The 23,817-nt window shown below is 44.6% G+C and overlaps 1 protein-coding gene across 1 annotated transcript in view; it reads left to right on the top strand.

Annotated features, from left to right (window-relative positions):
* DMAP1 (DNA methyltransferase 1 associated protein 1) overlaps positions 1-23,817 on the top strand; it is a 69,542-nt gene that overhangs the window by 22,795 nt on the left and 22,930 nt on the right. Inside the window, 2 exon segments of the mRNA XM_056533154.1 lie at positions 12,635-12,820; positions 17,464-17,535. Coding sequence (XP_056389129.1) covers positions 12,635-12,820; positions 17,464-17,535 — 258 coding nt within the window.

Genomic DNA, 23,817 nt, shown 5'->3' with positions numbered 1-23,817 from the left:
CCTGTCTGTACTGATCATATATATCCGGAGCAGTATAGAGAGGACATTGTGGTCTGTATTATAGAGATCACTGTATACCTGTCTGTACTGATCATATATATATCCGGAGCAGTATAGAGAGGACATTGTGGTCTCCTGTATTATAATGATCTGTATACCTGTCTGTACTGATCATATATATATCCGGAGCAGTATAGAGAGGACATTGTGGTCTGTATTATAGTGATCACTGTATACCTGTCTGTACTGATCATATATATATCCGGAGCAGTATAGAGAGGACATTGTGGTCTCCTGTATTATAGAGATCACTGTATACCTGTCTGTACTGATCATATATATATCCGGAGCAGTATAGAGAGGACATTGTGGTCTCCTGTATTATAGTGATCACTGTATACCTGTCTGTACTGATCATATATATATCCGGAGCAGTATAGAGAGGACATTGTGGTCTCCTGTATTATAGTGATCACTGTATACCTGTCTGTACTGATCATATATATATCCGGAGCAGTATAGAGAGGACATTGTGGTCTGTATTATAGTGATCACTGTATACCTGTCTGTACTGATTATATATATATCCGGAGCAGTATAGAGAGGACATTGTGGTCTGTATTATAGAGATCACTGTATACCTGTCTGTACTGATCATATATATATCCGGAGCAGTATAGAGAGGACATTGTGCTCCTGTATTATAGTGATCACTGTATACCTGTCTGTACTGATCATATATATATATCCGGAGCAGTATAGAGAGGACATTGTGGTCTGTATTATAGTGATCACTGTATACCTGTCTGTACTGATCATATATATATCCGGAGCAGTATAGAGAGGACATTGTGGTCTCCTGTATTATAGTGATCACTGTATACCTGTCTGTACTGATCATATATATATCCGGAGCAGTATAGAGAGGACATTGTGGTCTGTATTATAGTGATCACTGTATACCTGTCTGTACTGATCATATATATCCGGAGCAGTATAGAGAGGACATTGTGGTCTGTATTATAGAGATCACTGTATACCTGTCTGTACTGATCATATATATATCCGGAGCAGTATAGAGAGGACATTGTGGTCTCCTGTATTATAATGATCACTGTATACCTGTCTGTACTGATCATATATATATCCGGAGCAGTATAGAGAGGACATTGTGGTCTGTATTATAGTGATCTCTGTATACCTGTCTGTACTGATCATATATATATATCCGGAGCAGTATAGAGAGGACATTGTGGTCTCCTGTATTATAGAGATCACTGTATACCTGTCTGTACTGATCATATATATATCCGGAGCAGTATAGAGAGGACATTGTGGTCTCCTGTATTATAGTGATCACTGTATACCTGTCTGTACTGATCATATATATATCCGGAGCAGTATAGAGAGGACATTGTGGTCTCCTGTATTATAGTGATCACTGTATACCTGTCTGTACTGATCATATATATATCCGGAGCAGTATAGAGAGGACATTGTGGTCTCCTGTATTATAGAGATCACTGTATACCTGTCTGTACTGATCATATATATCCGGAGCAGTATAGAGAGGACATTGTGGTCTGTATTATAGAGATCACTGTATACCTGTCTGTACTGATCATATATATATCCGGAGCAGTATAGAGAGGACATTGTGGTCTCCTGTATTATAGTGATCACTGTATACCTGTCTGTACTGATCATATATATCCGGAGCAGTATAGAGAGGACATTGTGCTCCTGTATTATAGTGATCACTGTATACCTGTCTGTACTGATCATATATATATCCGGAGCAGTATAGAGAGGACATTGTGGTCTCCTGTATTATAGTGATCACTGTATACCTGTCTGTACTGATCATATATATATCCGGAGCAGTATAGAGAGGACATTGTGGTCTCCTGTATTATAGAGATCACTGTATACCTGTCTGTACTGATCATATATATATCCGGAGCAGTATAGAGAGGACATTGTGGTCTGTATTATAGAGATCACTGTATACCTGTCTGTACTGATCATATATATATCCGGAGCAGTATAGAGAGGACATTGTGGTCTGTATTATAGAGATCACTATATACCTGTCTGTACTGATCATATATATATCCGGAGCAGTATAGAGAGGACATTGTGGTCTGTATTATAGTGATCACTGTATACCTGTCTGTACTGATCATATATATCCGGAGCAGTATAGAGAGGACATTGTGGTCTGTATTATAGAGATCACTGTATACCTGTCTGTACTGATCATATATATATCCGGAGCAGTATAGAGAGGACATTGTGGTCTCCTGTATTATAGTGATCACTGTATACCTGTCTGTACTGATCATATATATATCCGGAGCAGTATAGAGAGGACATTGTGGTCTGTATTATAGTGATCACTGTATACCTGTCTGTACTGATCATATATATCCGGAGCAGTATAGAGAGGACATTGTGGTCTCCTGTATTATAGAGATCACTGTATACCTGTCTGTACTGATCATATATATATCCGGAGCAGTATAGAGAGGACATTGTGGTCTGTATTATAGTGATCACTGTATACCTGTCTGTACTGATCATATATATATCCGGAGCAGTATAGAGAGGACATTGTGCTCCTGTATTATAGTGATCACTGTATACCTGTCTGTACTGATCATATATATATCCGGAGCAGTATAGAGAGGACATTGTGGTCTCCTGTATTATAGAGATCACTGTATACCTGTCTGTACTGATCATATATATATCCGGAGCAGTATAGAGAGGACATTGTGGTCTCCTGTATTATAGTGATCACTGTATACCTGTCTGTACTGATCATATATATATCCGGAGCAGTATAGAGAGGACATTGTGGTCCTGTATTATAGTGATCACTGTATACCTGTCTGTACTGATCATATATATATCCGGAGCAGTATAGAGAGGACATTGTGGTCTCCTGTATTATAGTGATCACTGTATACCTGTCTGTACTGATCATATATATATCCGGAGCAGTATAGAGAGGACATTGTGGTCTGTATTATAGAGATCACTGTATACCTGTCTGTACTGATCATATATATATCCGGAGCAGTATAGAGAGGACATTGTGGTCTGTATTATAGAGATCACTGTATACCTGTCTGTACTGATCATATATATATCCGGAGCAGTATAGAGAGGACATTGTGGTCTCCTGTATTATAGAGATCACTGTATACCTGTCTGTACTGATCATATATATATCCGGAGCAGTATAGAGAGGACATTGTGGTCTGTATTATAGTGATCACTGTATACCGGTCTGTACTGATCATATATATCCGGAGCAGTATAGAGAGGACATTGGGGTCTGTATTATAGAGATCACTGTATACCTGTCTGTACTGATCATATATATATCCGGAGCAGTATAGAGAGGACATTGTGGTCTGTATTATAGAGATCACTGTATACCTGTCTGTACTGATCATATATATATCCGGAGCAGTATAGAGAGGACATTGTGGTCTCCTGTATTATAGAGATCACTGTATACCTGTCTGTACTGATCATATATATATATCCGGAGCAGTATAGAGAGGACATTGTGGTCTCCTGTATTATAGAGATCACTGTATACCTGTCTGTACTGATCATATATATATCCGGAGCAGTATAGAGAGGACATTGTGGTCTCCTGTATTATAGAGATCACTGTATACCTGTCTGTACTGATCATATATATATATCCGGAGCAGTATAGAGAGGACATTGTGGTCTGTATTATAGTGATCACTGTATACCTGTCTGTACTGATCATATATATATCCGGAGCAGTATAGAGAGGACATTGTGGTCTCCTGTATTATAGAGATCACTGTATACCTGTCTGTACTGATCATATATATATCCGGAGCAGTATAGAGAGGACATTGTGGTCTCCTGTATTATAGAGATCACTGTATACCTGTCTGTACTGATCATATATATATCCGGAGCAGTATAGAGAGGACATTGTGGTCTGTATTATAGTGATCACTGTATACCTGTCTGTACTGATCATATATATATCCGGAGCAGTATAGAGAGGACATTGTGGTCTCCTGTATTATAGAGATCACTGTATACCTGTCTGTACTGATCATATATATATCCGGAGCAGTATAGAGAGGACATTGTGGTCTGTATTATAGAGATCACTGTATACCTGTCTGTACTGATCATATATATATCCGGAGCAGTATAGAGAGGACATTGTGGTCTCCTGTATTATAGTGATCACTGTATACCTGTCTGTACTGATCATATATATATCCGGAGCAGTATAGAGAGGACATTGTGGTCTCCTGTATTATAGTGATCACTGTATACCTGTCTGTACTGATCATATATATATCCGGAGCAGTATAGAGAGGACATTGTGGTCTGTATTATAGTGATCACTGTATACCTGTCTGTACTGATCATATATATATCCGGAGCAGTATAGAGAGGTCATTGTGGTCTGTATTATAGTGATCACTGTATACCTGTCTGTACTGATCATATATATATCCGGAGCAGTATAGAGAGGACATTGTGGTCTCCTGTATTATAGTGATCACTGTATACCTGTCTGTACTGATCATATATATATCCGGAGCAGTATAGAGAGGACATTGTGGTCTCTGTATTATAGTGATCACTGTATACCTGTCTGTACTGATCATATATATATCCGGAGCAGTATAGAGAGGACATTGTGGTCTGTATTATAGAGATCACTGTATACCTGTCTGTACTGATCATATATATATCCGGAGCAGTATAGAGAGGACATTGTGGTCTCCTGTATTATAGTGATCACTGTATACCTGTCTGTACTGATCATATATATATCCGGAGCAGTATAGAGAGGACATTGTGGTCTGTATTATAGTGATCACTGTATACCTGTCTGTACTGATCATATATATATCCGGAGCAGTATAGAGAGGACATTGTGGTCTCCTGTATTATAGTGATCACTGTATACCTGTCTGTACTGATCATATATATATCCGGAGCAGTATAGAGAGGACATTGTGGCTCCTGTATTATAGAGATCACTGTATACCTGTCTGTACTGATCATATATATATCCGGAGCAGTATAGAGAGGACATTGTGGTCTGTATTATAGTGATCACTGTATACCTGTCTGTACTGATCATATATATATCCGGAGCAGTATAGAGAGGACATTGTGGTCTGTATTATAGAGATCACTGTATACCTGTCTGTACTGATCATATATATATCCGGAGCAGTATAGAGAGGACATTGTGGTCTGTATTATAGTGATCACTGTATACCTGTCTGTACTGATCATATATATATCCGGAGCAGTATAGAGAGGACATTGTGGTCTCCTGTATTATAGAGATCACTGTATACCTGTCTGTACTGATCATATATATATCCGGAGCAGTATAGAGAGGTCATTGTGGTCTGTATTATAGAGATCACTGTATACCTGTCTGTACTGATCATATATATATCCGGAGCAGTATAGAGAGGACATTGTGGTCTGTATTATAGTGATCACTGTATACCTGTCTGTACTGATCATATATATATCCGGAGCAGTATAGAGAGGACATTGTGGTCTCCTGTATTATAGTGATCACTGTATACCTGTCTGTACTGATCATATATATATCCGGAGCAGTATAGAGAGGACATTGTGGTCTGTATTATAGTGATCACTGTATACCTGTCTGTACTGATCATATATATATCCGGAGCAGTATAGAGAGGACATTGTGGTCTCCTGTATTATAGTGATCACTGTATACCTGTCTGTACTGATCATATATATATCCGGAGCAGTATAGAGAGGACATTGTGGTCTGTATTATAGTGATCACTGTATACCTGTCTGTACTGATCATATATATATCCGGAGCAGTATAGAGAGGACATTGTGGTCTCCTGTATTATAGTGATCACTGTATACCTGTCTGTACTGATCATATATATATCCGGAGCAGTATAGAGAGGACATTGTGGTCTCCTGTATTATAGTGATCACTGTATACCTGTCTGTACTGATCATATATATATCCGGAGCAGTATAGTGAGGACATTGTGGTCTGTATTATAGAGATCACTGTATACCTGTCTGTACTGATCATATATATATCCGGAGCAGTATAGAGAGGACATTGTGGTCTGTATTATAGTGATCACTGTATACCTGTCTGTACTGATCATATATATATCCGGAGCAGTATAGAGAGGACATTGTGGCTCCTGTATTATAGAGATCACTGTATACCTGTCTGTACTGATCATATATATATCCGGAGCAGTATAGAGAGGACATTGTGGTCTGTATTATAGTGATCACTGTATACCTGTCTGTACTGATCATATATATATCCGGAGCAGTATAGAGAGGACATTGTGGTCTGTATTATAGTGATCACTGTATACCTGTCTGTACTGATCATATATATATCCGGAGCAGTATAGAGAGGACATTGTGGTCTGTATTATAGTGATCACTGTATACCTGTCTGTACTGATCATATATATATCCGGAGCAGTATAGAGAGGACATTGTGGTCTGTATTATAGAGATCACTGTATACCTGTCTGTACTGATCATATATATATCCGGAGCAGTATAGAGAGGACATTGTGGTCTCCTGTATTATAGTGATCACTGTATACCTGTCTGTACTGATCATATATATCCGGAGCAGTATAGAGAGGACATTGTGGTCTGTATTATAGAGATCACTGTATACCTGTCTGTACTGATCATATATATATCCGGAGCAGTATAGAGAGGACATTGTGGTCTCCTGTATTATAGTGATCACTGTATACCTGTCTGTACTGATCATATATATATCCGGAGCAGTATAGAGAGGACATTGTGGTCTGTATTATAGAGATCACTGTATACCTGTCTGTACTGATCATATATATATCCGGAGCAGTATAGAGAGGACATTGTGGTCTCCTGTATTATAGTGATCACTGTATACCTGTCTGTACTGACTGATCATATATATATCCGGAGCAGTATAGAGAGGACATTGTGGTCTCCTGTATTATAGAGATCACTGTATACCTGTCTGTACTGATCATATATATATCCGGAGCAGTATAGAGAGGACATTGTGGTCTCCTGTATTATAGAGATCACTGTATACCTGTCTGTACTGATCATGTATATCCGGAGCAGTATAGAGAGGACATTGTGGTCTGTATTATAGTGATCACTGTATACCTGTCTGTACTGATCATATATATATCCGGAGCAGTATAGAGAGGACATTGTGGTCTGTATTATAGTGATCACTGTATACCTGTCTGTACTGATCATATATATATCCGGAGCAGTATAGAGAGGACATTGTGGTCTGTATTATAGAGATCACTGTATACCTGTCTGTACTGATCATATATATATCCGGAGCAGTATAGAGAGGACATTGTGGTCTCCTGTATTATAGAGATCACTGTATACCTGTCTGTACTGATCATATATATCCGGAGCAGTATAGAGAGGACATTGTGGTCTGTATTATAGAGATCACTGTATACCTGTCTGTACTGATCATATATATATCCGGAGCAGTATAGAGAGGACATTGTGGTCTGTATTATAGTGATCACTGTATACCTGTCTGTACTGATCATATATATATCCGGAGCAGTATAGAGAGGACATTGTGGTCTCCTGTATTATAGTGATCACTGTATACCTGTCTGTACTGATCATATATATATCCGGAGCAGTATAGAGAGGACATTGTGGTCTGTATTATAGAGATCACTGTATACCTGTCTGTACTGATCATATATATCCGGAGCAGTATAGAGAGGACATTGTGGTCTGTATTATAGAGATCACTGTATACCTGTCTGTACTGATCATATATATATCCGGAGCAGTATAGAGAGGACATTGTGGTCTGTATTATAGTGATCACTGTATACCTGTCTGTACTGATCATGTATATCCGGAGCAGTATAGAGAGGACATTGTGGTCTGTATTATAGAGATCACTGTATACCTGTCTGTACTGATCATATATATATCCGGAGCAGTATAGAGAGGACATTGTGGTCTGTATTATAGTGATCACTGTATACCTGTCTGTACTGATCATATATATATCCGGAGCAGTATAGAGAGGACATTGTGGTCTGTATTATAGTGATCACTGTATACCTGTCTGTACTGATCATATATATATCCGGAGCAGTATAGAGAGGACATTGTGGTCTCCTGTATTATAGTGATCACTGTATACCTGTCTGTACTGATCATATATATATCCGGAGCAGTATAGAGAGGACATTGTGGTCTCCTGTATTATAGTGATCACTGTATACCTGTCTGTACTGATCATATATATAACCGGAGCAGTATAGAGAGGACATTGTGGTCTCCTGTATTATAGAGATCACTGTATACCTGTCTGTACTGATCATATATATCCGGAGCAGTATAGAGAGGACATTGTGGTCTGTATTATAGAGATCACTGTATACCTGTCTGTACTGATCATATATATATCCGGAGCAGTATAGAGAGGACATTGTGGTCTCCTGTATTATAGTGATCACTGTATACCTGTCTGTACTGATCATATATATATCCGGAGCAGTATAGAGAGGACATTGTGGTCTGTATTATAGTGATCACTGTATACCTGTCTGTACTGATCATATATATATCCGGAGCAGTATAGTGAGGACATTGTGGTCTGTATTATAGTGATCACTGTATACCTGTCTGTACTGATCATATATATATCCGGAGCAGTATAGAGAGGACATTGTGGTCTCCTGTATTATAGTGATCACTGTATACCTGTCTGTACTGATCATATATATATCCGGAGCAGTATAGAGAGGACATTGTGGTCTCCTGTATTATAGTGATCACTGTATACCTGTCTGTACTGATCATATATATATATCCGGAGCAGTATAGAGAGGTCATTGTGGTCTGTATTATAGAGATCGCTGTATACCTGTCTGTACTGATCATATATATATCCGGAGCAGTATAGAGAGGACATTGTGGTCTGTATTATAGTGATCACTGTATACCTGTCTGTACTGATCATATATATATCCGGAGCAGTATAGAGAGGACATTGTGGTCTGTATTATAGAGATCACTGTATACCTGTCTGTACTGATCATATATATATCCGGAGCAGTATAGAGAGGACATTGTGGTCTCCTGTATTATAGAGATCACTGTATACCTGTCTGTACTGACCATATATATATCCGGAGCAGTATAGAGAGGACATTGTGGTCTCCTGTATTATAGTGATCACTGTATACCTGTCTGTACTGATCATATATATATCCGGAGCAGTATAGAGAGGACATTGTGGTCTGTATTATAGTGATCACTGTATACCTGTCTGTACTGATCATATATATCCGGAGCAGTATAGAGAGGACATTGTGGTCTCCTGTATTATAGAGATCACTGTATACCTGTCTGTACTGATCATATATATATCCGGAGCAGTATAGAGAGGTCATTGTGGTCTCCTGTATTATAGAGATCACTGTATACCTGTCTGTACTGATCATATATATATCCGGAGCAGTATAGAGAGGACATTGTGGTCTGTATTATAGTGATCACTGTATACCTGTCTGTACTGATCATATATATATCCGGAGCAGTATAGAGAGGACATTGTGGTCTGTATTATAGAGATCACTGTATACCTGTCTGTACTGATCATATATATCCGGAGCAGTATAGAGAGGACATTGTGGTCTCCTGTATTATAGTGATCACTGTATACCTGTCTGTACTGATCATATATATATATATATATCCGGAGCAGTATAGAGAGGACATTGTGGTCTCCTGTATTATAGTGATCACTGTATACCTGTCTGTACTGATCATATATATATCCGGAGCAGTATAGAGAGGACATTGTGCTCCTGTATTATAGTGATCACTGTATACCTGTCTGTACTGATCATATATATATCCGGAGCAGTATAGAGAGGACATTGTGGTCTGTATTATAGTGATCACTGTATACCTGTCTGTACTGATCATATATATATCCGGAGCAGTATAGAGAGGACATTGTGGTCTGTATTATAGTGATCACTGTATACCTGTCTGTACTGATCATATATATATCCGGAGCAGTATAGAGAGGACATTGTGGTCTCCTGTATTATAGAGATCACTGTATACCTGTCTGTACTGATCATATATATATCCGGAGCAGTATAGAGAGGACATTGTGGTCTCCTGTATTATAGAGATCACTGTATACCTGTCTGTACTGATCATATATATATCCGGAGCAGTATAGAGAGGACATTGTGGTCTGTATTATAGTGATCACTGTATACCTGTCTGTACTGATCATATATATCCGGAGCAGTATAGAGAGGACATTGTGCTCCTGTATTATAGTGATCACTGTATACCTGTCTGTACTGATCATATATATATCCGGAGCAGTATAGAGAGGACATTGTGGTCTCCTGTATTATAGAGATCACTGTATATCTGTCTGTACTGATCATATATATCCGGAGCAGTATAGAGAGGACATTGTGGTCTGTATTATAGTGATCACTGTATACCTGTCTGTACTGATCATATATATATCCGGAGCAGTATAGAGAGGACATTGTGGTCTCCTGTATTATAGAGATCACTGTATACCTGTCTGTACTGATCATATATATATCCGGAGCAGTATAGAGAGGACATTGTGGTCTGTATTATAGTGATCACTGTATACCTGTCTGTACTGATCATATATATATCCGGAGCAGTATAGAGAGGACATTGTGGTCTCCTGTATTATAGAGATCACTGTATACCTGTCTGTACTGATCATATATATATCCGGAGCAGTATAGAGAGGACATTGTGGTCTCCTGTATTATAGTGATCACTGTATACCTGTCTGTACTGATCATATATATATATCCGGAGCAGTATAGAGAGGACATTGTGGTCTCCTGTATTATAGTGATCACTGTATACCTGTCTGTACTGATCATATATATATCCGGAGCAGTATAGAGAGGACATTGTGGTCTGTATTATAGAGATCACTGTATACCTGTCTGTACTGATCATATGTATATCCGGGTCAGTATAGAGAGGTCATTGTGGTCTGTATTATAGTGATCACTGTATACCTGTCTGTACTGATCATATATATATCCGGAGCAGTATAGAGAGGACATTGTGGTCTGTATTATAGTGATCACTGTATACCTGTCTGTACTGATCATATATATCCGGAGCAGTATAGAGAGGACATTGTGGTCTGTATTATAGTGATCACTGTATACCTGTCTGTACTGATCATATATATATATCCGGAGCAGTATAGAGAGGACATTGTGGTCTCCTGTATTATAGTGATCACTGTATACCTGTCTGTACTGATCATATATATATATCCGGAGCAGTATAGAGAGGACATTGTGGTCTCCTGTATTATAGTGATCACTGTATACCTGTCTGTACTGATCATATATATATCCGGAGCAGTATAGAGAGGACATTGTGCTCCTGTATTATAGTGATCACTGTATACCTGTCTGTACTGATCATATATATATCCGGAGCAGTATAGAGAGGACATTGTGGTCTCCTGTATTATAGAGATCACTGTATACCTGTCTGTACTGATCATATATATATCCGGAGCAGTATAGAGAGGACATTGTGGTCTCCTGTATTATAGTGATCACTGTATACCTGTCTGTACTGATCATATATATCCGGAGCAGTATAGAGAGGTCATTGTGGTCTGTATTATAGTGATCACTGTATACCTGTCTGTACTGATCATATATATATCCGGAGCAGTATAGAGAGGACATTGTGGTCTCCTGTATTATAGTGATCACTGTATACCTGTCTGTACTGATCATATATATATCCGGAGCAGTATAGAGAGGTCATTGTGGTCTCCTGTATTATAGTGATCACTGTATACCTGTCTGTACTGATCATATATATATCCGGAGCAGTATAGAGAGGACATTGTGGTCTCCTGTATTATAGTGATCACTGTATACCTGTCTGTACTGATCATATATATATATATATATCCGGAGCAGTATAGAGAGGACATTGTGGTCTCCTGTATTATAGTGATCACTGTATACCTGTCTGTACTGATCATATATATATCCGGAGCAGTATAGAGAGGACATTGTGCTCCTGTATTATAGTGATCACTGTATACCTGTCTGTACTGATCATATATATATCCGGAGCAGTATAGAGAGGACATTGTGGTCTCCTGTATTATAGTGATCACTGTATACCTGTCTGTACTGATCATATATATCCGGAGCAGTATAGAGGGGACATTGTGGTCTGTATTATAGAGATCACTGTATACCTGTCTGTACTGATCATATATATATCCGGAGCAGTATAGAGAGGACATTGTGGTCTGTATTATAGTGATCACTGTATACCTGTCTGTACTGATCATATATATATCCGGAGCAGTATAGAGAGGACATTGTGGTCCAGTATTGCAGCGCACACCTGTATTATTACTGTATAATGTAATGCACGTTTTCCCCACCAGGTGGCGCTCTATCTTCACGTTTGGCCTCATCTCCCGTTTCTTTCCCTCCTGCAGGTGACAGAAGAAGAATATCTCATCCAGGAGCTGCGTAAGATCGAGAGCCGGAAGAAAGAGCGAGAGAAGAAAGCCCAGGACCTCCAGAAACTCATCACCGCCGCCGACACCACCACCGAGCTGCGCCGCGCCGAGAGGAAAGCCACCAAGAAGAAGCTGCCCCAAAAGAAGGAGACTGAGAAACCTGTAAGAGTTCTTCGCTGTCATAGTGATGAGGTGTCGTCCTCATACTCGCCCACAATGGGGCGTGTTGTTATGGTGACCAGAGCCGCCAGTATACCTATAGATTGTTATAATCAGGGCTCGAGGCTGATGTCTGATACAGTGTTTCCAAACCACGGGGCCTTCATGATGGGAGTTGTAGTTTTGCAACAGCTGGAGGCCCCCTGGTTTGGAAACACTAACTCAAAAAATTAAAGTGTCTGGCTGTTGCCAAACTACAACCCCCAGCATGCCCAGATAGCCAATGGCTGTTTAGACATGGTGAAAGTGGTAGTTTTGCAACAGCTGGAGGCACCCTGGTTTAAAAACATTATCTCAAATCATAAAGGGCTGCTCCAGCTGCTGCAAAACTACAACTCCCAGCATGCCTGGACAGCCTTTGAACACTGTTTCCCAACAAAGGTGCCTCCAGCTGTTGCAAAACTACAACTCTGAACATGCCCAGACAGCCTTTGGTCACTGTTTCCCAACCAAGGTGCCTCCAGCTGTTGCAAAACTACAACTCTGAGCATGCCCAGACAGCCTTTGGTCACTGTTTCCCAACCAGGGTGCCTCCAGCTGTTACAAAACTACAACTCCCAGCATGCCTGGACAGCCTTTGGTCACTGTTTCCCAACCAAGGTGCCTCCAGCTGTTGCAAAACTACAACTCTGAGCATGCCCAGACAGCCTTTGGTCACTGTTTCCCAACCAAGGTGCCTCCAGCTGTTACAAAACTACAACTCCCAGCATGCCTGGACAGCCTTTGGTCACTGTTTCCCAAACAAGGTGCCTCCAGCTGTTGCAAAACTACAACTCTGAGCATGCCCAGACAGCCTTTGGTCACTGTTTCCCAACCAGGGTGCCTCCAGCTGTTGCAAAACTACAACTCTGAGCATGCCCAGACAGCCTTTGGTCACTGTTTCCCAACCAGGGTGCCTCCAGCTGTTGCAAAACTACAACTCCCAGCTTGCCTGGACAGCCTCCGGCTGTCCAGGCATGCTGGGAGTTGTAGTTTTGCATTAGCTGGAGGCACCCTGGTTGGGAAACACTGGTGTAATAGATCCTGTATATCTGGGGGTCACCATACAGAAGTCCCTGGTAATACCTGGACCCCCCCCCCGGAGATCACATGACATCAGGTTCTTCATAGCTCCCATCATCCTTTGCTTCCCCCTCAGTCCAGGGGGTGGGGGTGCTGCTCCCATCATTTTTAGACGTTCCGTGCTGACCTGATCCGCTTCCTTTTTTGTAGATTCCACATTAATACCTATTTGTATATAATCCGTGTTCCCCGGTGGTGGCGGTTGGCGGAGATCGCGGTATAAGCAGTTGTTTGCGCCGGCGGCGTGACACCTATATTGCGCTTTTTTCGTTTGCCCTTCCTCGGGATGTAATTGCATGTGCCGCGTTGTCTCCTATTTGTTTTTGCAAATAACTGGAATTAACACCTGGCGCGTGTCTGGAGGCGACGACTCCGCGCTGATGGGTCCTGGCGTAAAATCATTGAGAAGTGTCAGGCCGCCCTTGTGCCGCCTGCATGTTAAGTGCCCTCTCTGCCGCTGTGTTTACGCTCAGGGGGCAATCAGGAAACCTTGAATCAATAGCGAGGACGGTAGCGGTCCCCGGGGCCCCTCTTCTTCTGGGTGTTTAATGGTCGCAATCAAACAGCTATTGAGCCAAGTGACGTGACGCTGCTGTAGGGCATTTTCCTGGGTCCCGGCCACCGCCCGACTCCGGCAGCTCAGGGGTTAATAGTGTCCTTCAAGCACCGGGATGTCAGGACGAGGACGGGGAGCACCGGTCTGAGCCTCCGAATGTTATTATTATAGAAACCAAAGACCAAATAATACCCGATACAGGCGCAGTGCTGTGTATAACCCCCTCACCTGATGCAGGCGCAGTGCTGTGTATAACCCCCTCACCCGATACAGGCGCAGTGCTGTGTCTAACCCCCTCACCTGATACAGGCGCAGTGCTGTGTATAACCCCCTCACCCAATACAGGCGCAGTGCTGTGTATAACCCCCTCACCCGATACAGGCGCAGTGCTGTGTATAACCCCCTCACCTGATGCAGGCGCAGTGCTGTGTATAACCCCCTCACCCGATACAGGCGCAGTGCTGTGTATAACCCCCACACCCGATACAGGCGCAGTGCTGTGTGTAACCCCCTCACCTGATGCAGGCGCAGTGCTGTGTATAACCCCCTCACCTGATGCAGGCGCAGTGCTGTGTATAACCCCCTCACCCGATACAGGCGCAGTGCTGTGTATAACCCCCTCACCCGATACAGACGCAGTGCTGTGTATAACCCCCTCACCTGATACAGGCGCAGTGCTGTGTATAACCCCCCTCACCCGATGCAGGAGCAGTGCTGTGTATAACCCCCCTCACCCGATGCAGGAGCAGTGCTGTGTATAACCCCCCTCACCCGATACAGGCACAGTGCTGTGTATAACCCCCCTCACCCGATGCAGGAGCAGTGCTGTGTATAACCCCCTCACCCGATACAGGTGCAGTGCTGTGTATAACCCCCCTCACCCGATACAGGCGCAGTGCTGTGTATAACCCCCCTCACCTGATACAGGTGCAGTGCTGTGTATAACCCCCTCACCCGATACAGACGCAGTGCTGTGTATAACCCCCCTCACCTGATACAGGTGCAGTGCTGTGTATAACCCCCTCACCCGATACAGGCGCAGTGCTGTGTATAACCCCCCTCACCTGATACAGGTGCAGTGCTGTGTATAACCCCCTCACCCGATACAGGAGCAGTGCTGTGTATAACCCCCCTCACCCGATACAGGCGCAGTGCTGTGTATAACCCCCTCACCCGATACAGGCACAGTGCTGTGTATAACCCCTCCCCCCCTCACCCGATACAGACGCAGTGCTGTGTATAATCCCCTCACCTAATACAGGCGCAGTGCTGTGTATAACCCCCCTCACCCGATGCAGGAGCAGTGCTGTGTATAACCCCCCTCACCCGATGCAGGAGCAGTGCTGTGTATAACCCCCTCTACCGATACAGGTGCAGTGCTGTGTATAACCCCTCCCCCCCTCACCCGATACAGACGCAGTGCTGTGTATAACCCCCTCACCTGATACAGGCGCAGTGCTGTGTATAACCCCCCTCACCCGATACAGACGCAGTGCTGTGTATAACCCCCCTCACCCGATACAGGCGCAGTGCTGTGTATAACCCCCTCACCTGATACAGGCGCAGTGCTGTGTATAACCCCCCTCACCCGATGCAGGAGCAGTGCTGTGTATAACCCCCCTCACCCGATGCAGGAGCAGTGCTGTGTATAACCCCCCTCACCCGATGCAGGAGCAGTGCTGTGTATAACCCCCTCACCCGATGCCGGAGCAGTGCTGAGTAGAACCCCCTCACCCGATACAGGCGCAGTGCTGTGTATAACCCCCTCACCCGATGCAGGAGCAGTGCTGTGTATAACCCCCTCACCCGATACAGGCACAGTGCTGTGTATAACCCCCTCACCCGATGCAGGAGCAGTGCTGTGTATAACCCCCTCACCCGATGCAGTGCTGTGTATAACCCCCTCACCCGATACAGGTGCAGTGCTGTGTATAACCCCCTCACCCACCACTATGTACAATGTATCAGTCTGGGGTCCAGGATGTTTAGCTCACAGAGCATTGTCTAGACTGGATACAATTGTATATACCTCTCAGCTGAGAGCAGGACTAGCTATGTACAATGTATCAGTCTGGGGTCCAGGGTGTTTAGCTCACAGAGCATTGTCTAGACTGGATATAATTGTATCACTTCTCAGCTGAGAGCAGGACTAGCTATGTACAATGTATCAGTCTGGGGTCCAGGATGTTTAGCTCACAGAGCATTGTCTAGACTGGATATAATTGTATCACTTCTCAGCTGAGAGCAGGACTAGCTATGTACAATGTATCAGTCTGGGGTCCAGGATGTTTAGCTCACAGAGCATTGTCTAGACTGGATATAATTGTATCACTTCTCAGCTGGGAGCAGGACTAGCTATGTACAATGTATCAGTCTGGGGTCCAGGATGTTTAGCTCACAGAGCATTGTCTAGACTGGATATAATTGTATCACTTCTCAGCTGAGGACAGGACTAGCTATGTACAATGTATCAGTCTGGAGTCCAGGATGTTTAGCTCACAGAGCATTGTCTAGACTGGATACAATTGTATCACTTCTCAGCTGAGAGCAGGACTAGCTATGTACAATGTATCAGTCTGGAGTCCAGGGTGTTTAGCTCACAGAGTATTGTCTAGACTGGATATAATTGTATCACTTCTCAGCTGAGGACAGGACTAGCTATGTACAATGTATCAGTCTGGAGTCCAGGATGTTTAGCTCACAGAGCATTGTCTAGACTGGATACAATTGTATCACTTCTCAGCTGAGGACAGGACTAGCTATGTACAATGTATCAGTCTGGGGTCCAGGATGTTTAGCTCACAGAGCATTGTCTAGACTGGATACAATTGTATCACTTCTCAGCTGAGGACAGGACTAGCTATGTACAATGTATCAGTCTGGAGTCCAGGATGTTTAGCTCACAGAGCATTGTATTAAAAATTAACTGATTTTCTGAACCATTTTCCCTTATTCTTTTCTTTTCCAGGCTGTACCTGAAACGGCCGGGATCAGATTTCCAGACTTCAAGTCGGCGGGGGTGACGCTGCGCAGCCAGAGGGTACGTTATATCACATCTATCCTCTCACCTGCTCCCTTAATAGTAACAAAATGGCCATTTTAAGGGGGATTCATATCCTGAGGCCGTGACCCCAATTTGTTGTTTTCCAAAATTTTCAAAACTACAATACCCATCATGCACTGGCAAAAACCTGGAGCCACATGTGATGTATTTACAGAATTGTTAGCACCCATCACTTACCTCCTGACTTCTGTCTTTCTGATGCACAGTTCCAAACCCTCTGCTTTCCCTTCACACGTCCATAGTTCCATTATTGTGCTGCCTGCTGTCACCACTCGGGGGCGCTCACTGGAGACTGATGGTTTACATCAATAAGAATTGAATAAATCTTTACACATTATGGTTCCCTGCGCGTCCTAAACAATCCGCATTATCACGTCTCTTGTGCACGTTCTTTTTGTCCCATCATCCATGTCACCGGTCCGGCCCCTGTATTACAGATCGGGTCACCAGTCCGGCCCCTGTATTACAGATCAGGTCACCAGTCTGGCCCCTGTATTACAGATCAGGTCACCAGTCTGGCCCCTGTATTACAGATCAGGTCACCAGTCTGGCCCCTGTATTACAGATCAGGTCACCAGTCTGGCCCCTGTATTACAGATCAGGTCACCAGTCCGGCCCCTGTATTACAGATCGGGTCACCGGTCCGGCCCCTGTATTACAGATCAGGTCACCAGTCCGGCCCCTGTATTACAGATCGGGTCACCGGTCCGGCCCCTGTATTACAGATCGGGTCACCGGTCCGGCCCCTGTATTACAGATCAGGTCACCAGTCTGGCCCCTGTATTACAGATCAGGTCACCAGTCCGGCCCCTGTATTACAGATCAGGTCACCAGTCTGGCCCCTGTATTACAGATCAGGTCACCAGTCCGGCCCCTGTATTACAGATCGGGTCACCAGTCCGGCCCCTGTATTACAGATCAGGTCACCAGTCTGGCCCCTGTATTACAGATCAGGTCACCAGTCCGGCCCCTGTATTACAGATCAGGTCACCAGTCTGGCCCCTGTATTACAGATCGGGTCACCAGTCCGGCCCCTGTATTACAGATCGGGTCACCAGTCCGGCCCCTGTATTACAGATCGGGTCACCAGTCCGGCCCCTGTATTACAGATCGGGTCACCGGTCCGGCCCCTGTATTACAGATCAGGTCACCAGTCTGGCCCCTGTATTACAGATCAGGTCACCAGTCTGGCCCCTGTGTACAGATCAGGTCACCAGTCCGGCCCCTGTATACAGATCAGGTCACCAGTCTGGCCCCTGTATTACAGATCAGGTCACCAGTCCGGCCCCTGTATTACAGATCAGGTCACCGGTCCGGCCCCTGTATTACCGCTCTGGTCGTAATATGGAGACAAAAACTGCTTTGTATTCTGCAAGTGTGAACCGCGCCTTAGTGAGACGCCACTCTCTAGGCTTTATTCTGTAACACTGCGGCACTGAAGCGGTTAAGTCGACAACATGTCGGCAAATAAACAGCGGTGTTGGCGGCGGCTCGGCCTAATGAAGTAGAGACGACACGAGCCGCGTCACATCGACTTCACCAGCTTAACATTCCTTCTGTTCACAAATGCAAAGCGCGATGGCGAGCCGGGCTGACAGAGATGGACATGGCCGCCGAGACGCGGGACAGTGAAGTGAGCGGGCGCGGTGTCAGCACTTATTAATATTCCGCTCCTGACAGACGCCATTTGATTAATTATCAGCGGTGGCGAATCTCCGCAGGATGATGAGTCTGTGCTGACTGGAGCCGCTAATAATGATTGAGGCAGGACGCGCTCCCCGGGCGCCAACACCCGACCTCCGCTCACCTTGGAATGAAGTGAAGTGGCGCAGGGGCGGTCAGGATGTAGGGGCTGTTAGCGGTCAGATAATAGAACCATCCCCCCCATAACAATCCTGCGCCCCCGTATATAGCGCATTAACCTCACAATCAGTTATCAGGTTATAGAAGACGAGCAAATCTGTGTTTCCCAACCAGTGTGCCTCCAGCTGTTGCAGAACTACAATTCCCAGCATGCCTGGACATCCTTAGGCCAGTGTTTCCCAACCAGTGCGCCTCCAGCTGTTGCAGAACTACAATTCCCAGCATGCCTGGACATCCTTAGGCCAGTGTTTCCCAACTAGTGTGCCTCCAGCTGTTGCAGAACTACAATTCCCAGCATGTCCGGACATCCTTAGGCCAGTGTTTCCCAACCAATGCGCCTCCAGCTGTTGCAGAACTACAATTCCCAGCATGCCTGGACATCCTTAGGCCAGTGTTTCCCAACTAGTGTGCCTCCAGCTGTTGCAGAACTACAATTCCCAGCATGTCCGGACATCCTTAGGCCAGTGTTTCCCAACCAGTGCGCCTCCAGCTGTTGCAGAACTACAATTCCCAGCATGCCTGGACATCCTTAGGCCAGTGTTTCCCAACTAGTGTGCCTCCAGCTGTTGCAGAACTACAATTCCCAGCATGCCTGGACATCCTTAGGCCAGTGTTTCCCAACTAGTGTGCCTCCAGCTGTTGCAGAACTACAATTCCCAGCATGTCCGGACATCCTTAGGCCAGTGTTTTCCAACCAGTGTGCCTCCAGCTGTTGCAAAACTACAACTCCCAGAATGCCCGGACAGCCGTTGGCTGTCCGGGCATTCTGGGAGTTGTAGTTTAGCAACAGCTGGAGGCACACTGGTTGGAAAACACTGCACTAACTGAACAATCACTCCCATAATTTGTAATGAAGAGCTTTACCTTCACCCTGGCATTCCTCTGTACCCAGCAGATTGAAGAATATCTGTTCTAGAACTACAACTCCCAGCATGTCCTGACAAAACTGTTGCACAACTACAAAGTAGCAAAACTTTTTCAGTTGTTGCAAAACTACAACTCCCATCATGCCTGGACAGAGGTTGCGTAGCGCTGCCGTTTGGGGGGGGGGGGGGGGGGGACTCTTACGTCCTGTGTATATTTTGCGTATTCTTAGACCCTTTTCTCTCTCTGTATGTGATCTGTATAGATTATAGTGATAACATTCTGCTGAGAGCTCCATCTAGTGGCGGCCGGCAGTCATTGACCGTGCAGGGGAATTAAAACTTTGTATCAGAAAAATAACTGTAAGGTGAAGTGATCCCCCTCCTCCCCGTGCACCAGTCGGGACCGCGTCTGCTCCTCCCCGTGCACCAGTCGGGACCACGTCTGCTCCTCCCCGTGCACCAGTCGGGACCACGTCTGCTCCTCCCCGTGCACCAGTCGGGACCACGTCTGCTCCTCCCCGTGCACCAGTCGGGACCGCGTCTGCTCCTCCCCGTGCACCAGTCGGGACCGCGTCTGCTCCTCCCCGTGCACCAGTCGGGACCGCGTCTGCTCCTCCCCGTGCACCAGTCGGGACCGCGTCTGCTCCTCCCCGTGCACCAGTCGGGACCGCGTCTGCTCCTCCCCGTGCACCAGTCGGGACCGCGTCTGCTCCTCCCCGTGCACCAGTCGGGACCGCGTCTGCTCCTCCCCGTGCACCAGTCGGGACCGCGTCTGCTCCTCCCCGTGCACCAGTCGGGACCGCGTCTGCTCCTCCCCGTGCACCAGTCGGGACCGCGTCTGCTCCTCCCCGTGCACCAGTCGGGACCGCGTCTGCTCCTCCCCGTGCACCAGTCGGGACCGCGTCTGCTCCTCCCCGTGCACCAGTCGGGACCGCGTCTGCTCCTCCCCGTGCACCAGTCGGGACCGCGTCTGCTCCTCCCCGTGCACCAGTCGGGACCGCGTCTGCTCCTCCCCGTGCACCAGTCGGGACCGCGTCTGCTCCTCCCTTTACTGCAGCGCGGCGTGCACTGATCAGTCTCACAGGGTGATGATTTTGCACTCTGGTAGAGATCTCCTCCGGTATCTGTCTCCGGTGCAGCTTCAGTGCGTTGTTTATTACACAGCGATGGGAACCGTAGTCCCTAAATCAGGAGAGACGTGAGCGTAATTATCTGAGTGCGACGACTCTACGGGACCACGGGGAGATGATGTCAGGAGCTGAAGGAATAAATAATATATGAACCTTAATACACAACCAGGTTCTGCAGAGTCCACAGTGTCCTCTCCAAGATGTGGGGCCCGGGGCCAATAGACAAGGGAAATCCTGTATTATACTCCAGAGCTGCACTCACTATTCTGCTGGTGAGGTCACTGTGTACATACATTACATTACTTATCCTGTACTGATCCTGAGTTATATCCAGTATTATGCTCCAGAGCTGTACTCACTATTCTGCTGGTGAGGTCACTATGTACATACATTACTTATCCTGTACTGATCCTGAGTTATATCCTGTATTATACCCCAGAGCTGTACTCACTATTCTGCTGGTGAGGTCACTGTGTACATACATTACATTACTTATCCTGTACTGATCCTGAGTTATATTCTGTATTATACTCCAGAGCTGTACTCACTATTCTGCTGGTGAGGTCACTATGTACATACATTACATTACTTATCCTGTACTGATCCTGAGTTATATCCTGTATTATACTCCAGAGCTGCACTCACTATTCTGCTGGTGAGGTCACTATGTACATACATTACATTACTTATCCTGTACTGATCCTGAGTTATATTCTGTATTATACTCCAGAGCTGTACTCACTATTCTGCTGGTGAGGTCACTATGTACATACATTACATTACTTATCCTGTACTGATCCTGAGTTATATCCTGTATTATACTCCAGAGCTGTACTCACTATTCTGCTGGTGAGGTCACTGTGTACATACATTACTTATCCTGTACTGATCCTGAGTTATATCCTGTATTATACTCCAGAGCTGTACTCACTATTCTGCTGGTGAGGTCACTGTGTATATACATTACATTACTTATCCTGTACTGATCCTGAGTTATATCCTGTATTATACTCCAGAGCTGTACTCACTATTCTGCTGGTGAGGTCACTGTGTACATACATTACATTACTTATCCTGTACTGATCCTGAGTTATATCCTGTATTATACTCCAGAGCTGTACTCACTATTCTGCTGGTGAGGTCACTGTGTATATACATTACATTACTGATCCTGTACTGATCCTCAGTGACCTCACCAGCAGAATAGTGAGTACAGCTCTGGAGTATAATACAGGATATAACTCAGGATCAGTAATGTAATGTATGTACACAGTGACCTCATCAGCAGAATAGTGAGTACAGCTCTGGAGTATAATACAGGATATAACTCAGGATCAGTACAGGATAAGTAATGTAATGTATGTACACAGTGACCTCACCAGCAGAATAGTGAGTACAGCTCTGGAGTATAATACAGGATATAACTCAGGATCAGTACAGGATCAGTAATGTATGTACACAGTGATCTCACCAGCAGAATAGTGAGTACAGCTCTGGAGTATAATACAGGATATAACTCAGGATCAGTACAGGATAAGTAATGTATGTACACAGTGACCTCACCAGCAGAATAGTGAGTGCAGCTCTGGAGTATAATACAGGATATAACTCAGGATCAGTACAGGATAAGTAATGTATGTACACAGTGACCTCACCAGCAGAATAGTGAGTACAGCTCTGGAGTATAATACATGATATAACTCAGGATCAGTACAGGATAAGTAATGTAATGTATGTACACAGTGACCTCACCAGCAGAATAGTGAGTACAGCTCTGGAGTATAATACAGGATATAACTCAGGATCAGTACAGGATAAGTAATGTAATGTATGTACACAGTGATCTCACCAGCAGAATAGTGAGTACAGCTCTGGGGTATAATACAGGATATAACTCAGGATCAGTACAGGATAAGTAATGTAATGTATGTACACAGTGACCTCACCAGCAGAATAGTGAGTACAGCTCTGGAGTATAATTGCTGTGCGGCTCCTTTTACAGGTTGGAGGTTATAGGATGGGGGTTTCTCAGGGTTTCTGGTCTTCAGGGGGGGGGGTCCCCTCTATTATGACGCAGATGCAGTTCCTGCCCCTCACTTTACGGTGGTGGGGTTTCGGGGGTTAATCCTCTGGTGCTGACGCCGTGCGGTCACCTCGTGTGACGCCATCTCTAAATGTGTTTAGCTAACGGAGCTTACCTAACAGATGATCAGCGCTGGTGAGTAATAGACTGCTCATTTACTCCTAATACATTCTGCATAGAGAGCAATCAGCTCCATCACTCTGTAAGATAAATGGCCGCCGCCGCTAAATCTTAAAGATATTAGTCTGACAGCGGCCGCATAAATCACAACATTCCTTAATGATGGCAAAATTAAAATATACTCCGGCCTCTGGGA

Source organism: Hyla sarda, chromosome 7 (assembly GCF_029499605.1).
Source record: "Hyla sarda isolate aHylSar1 chromosome 7, aHylSar1.hap1, whole genome shotgun sequence".
Lineage (NCBI taxonomy): Eukaryota > Metazoa > Chordata > Amphibia > Anura > Hylidae > Hyla > Hyla sarda.
The sequence above is the reverse complement of the archived record's forward strand: the minus strand, read 5'-3'. Positions and strand labels throughout refer to the sequence as shown.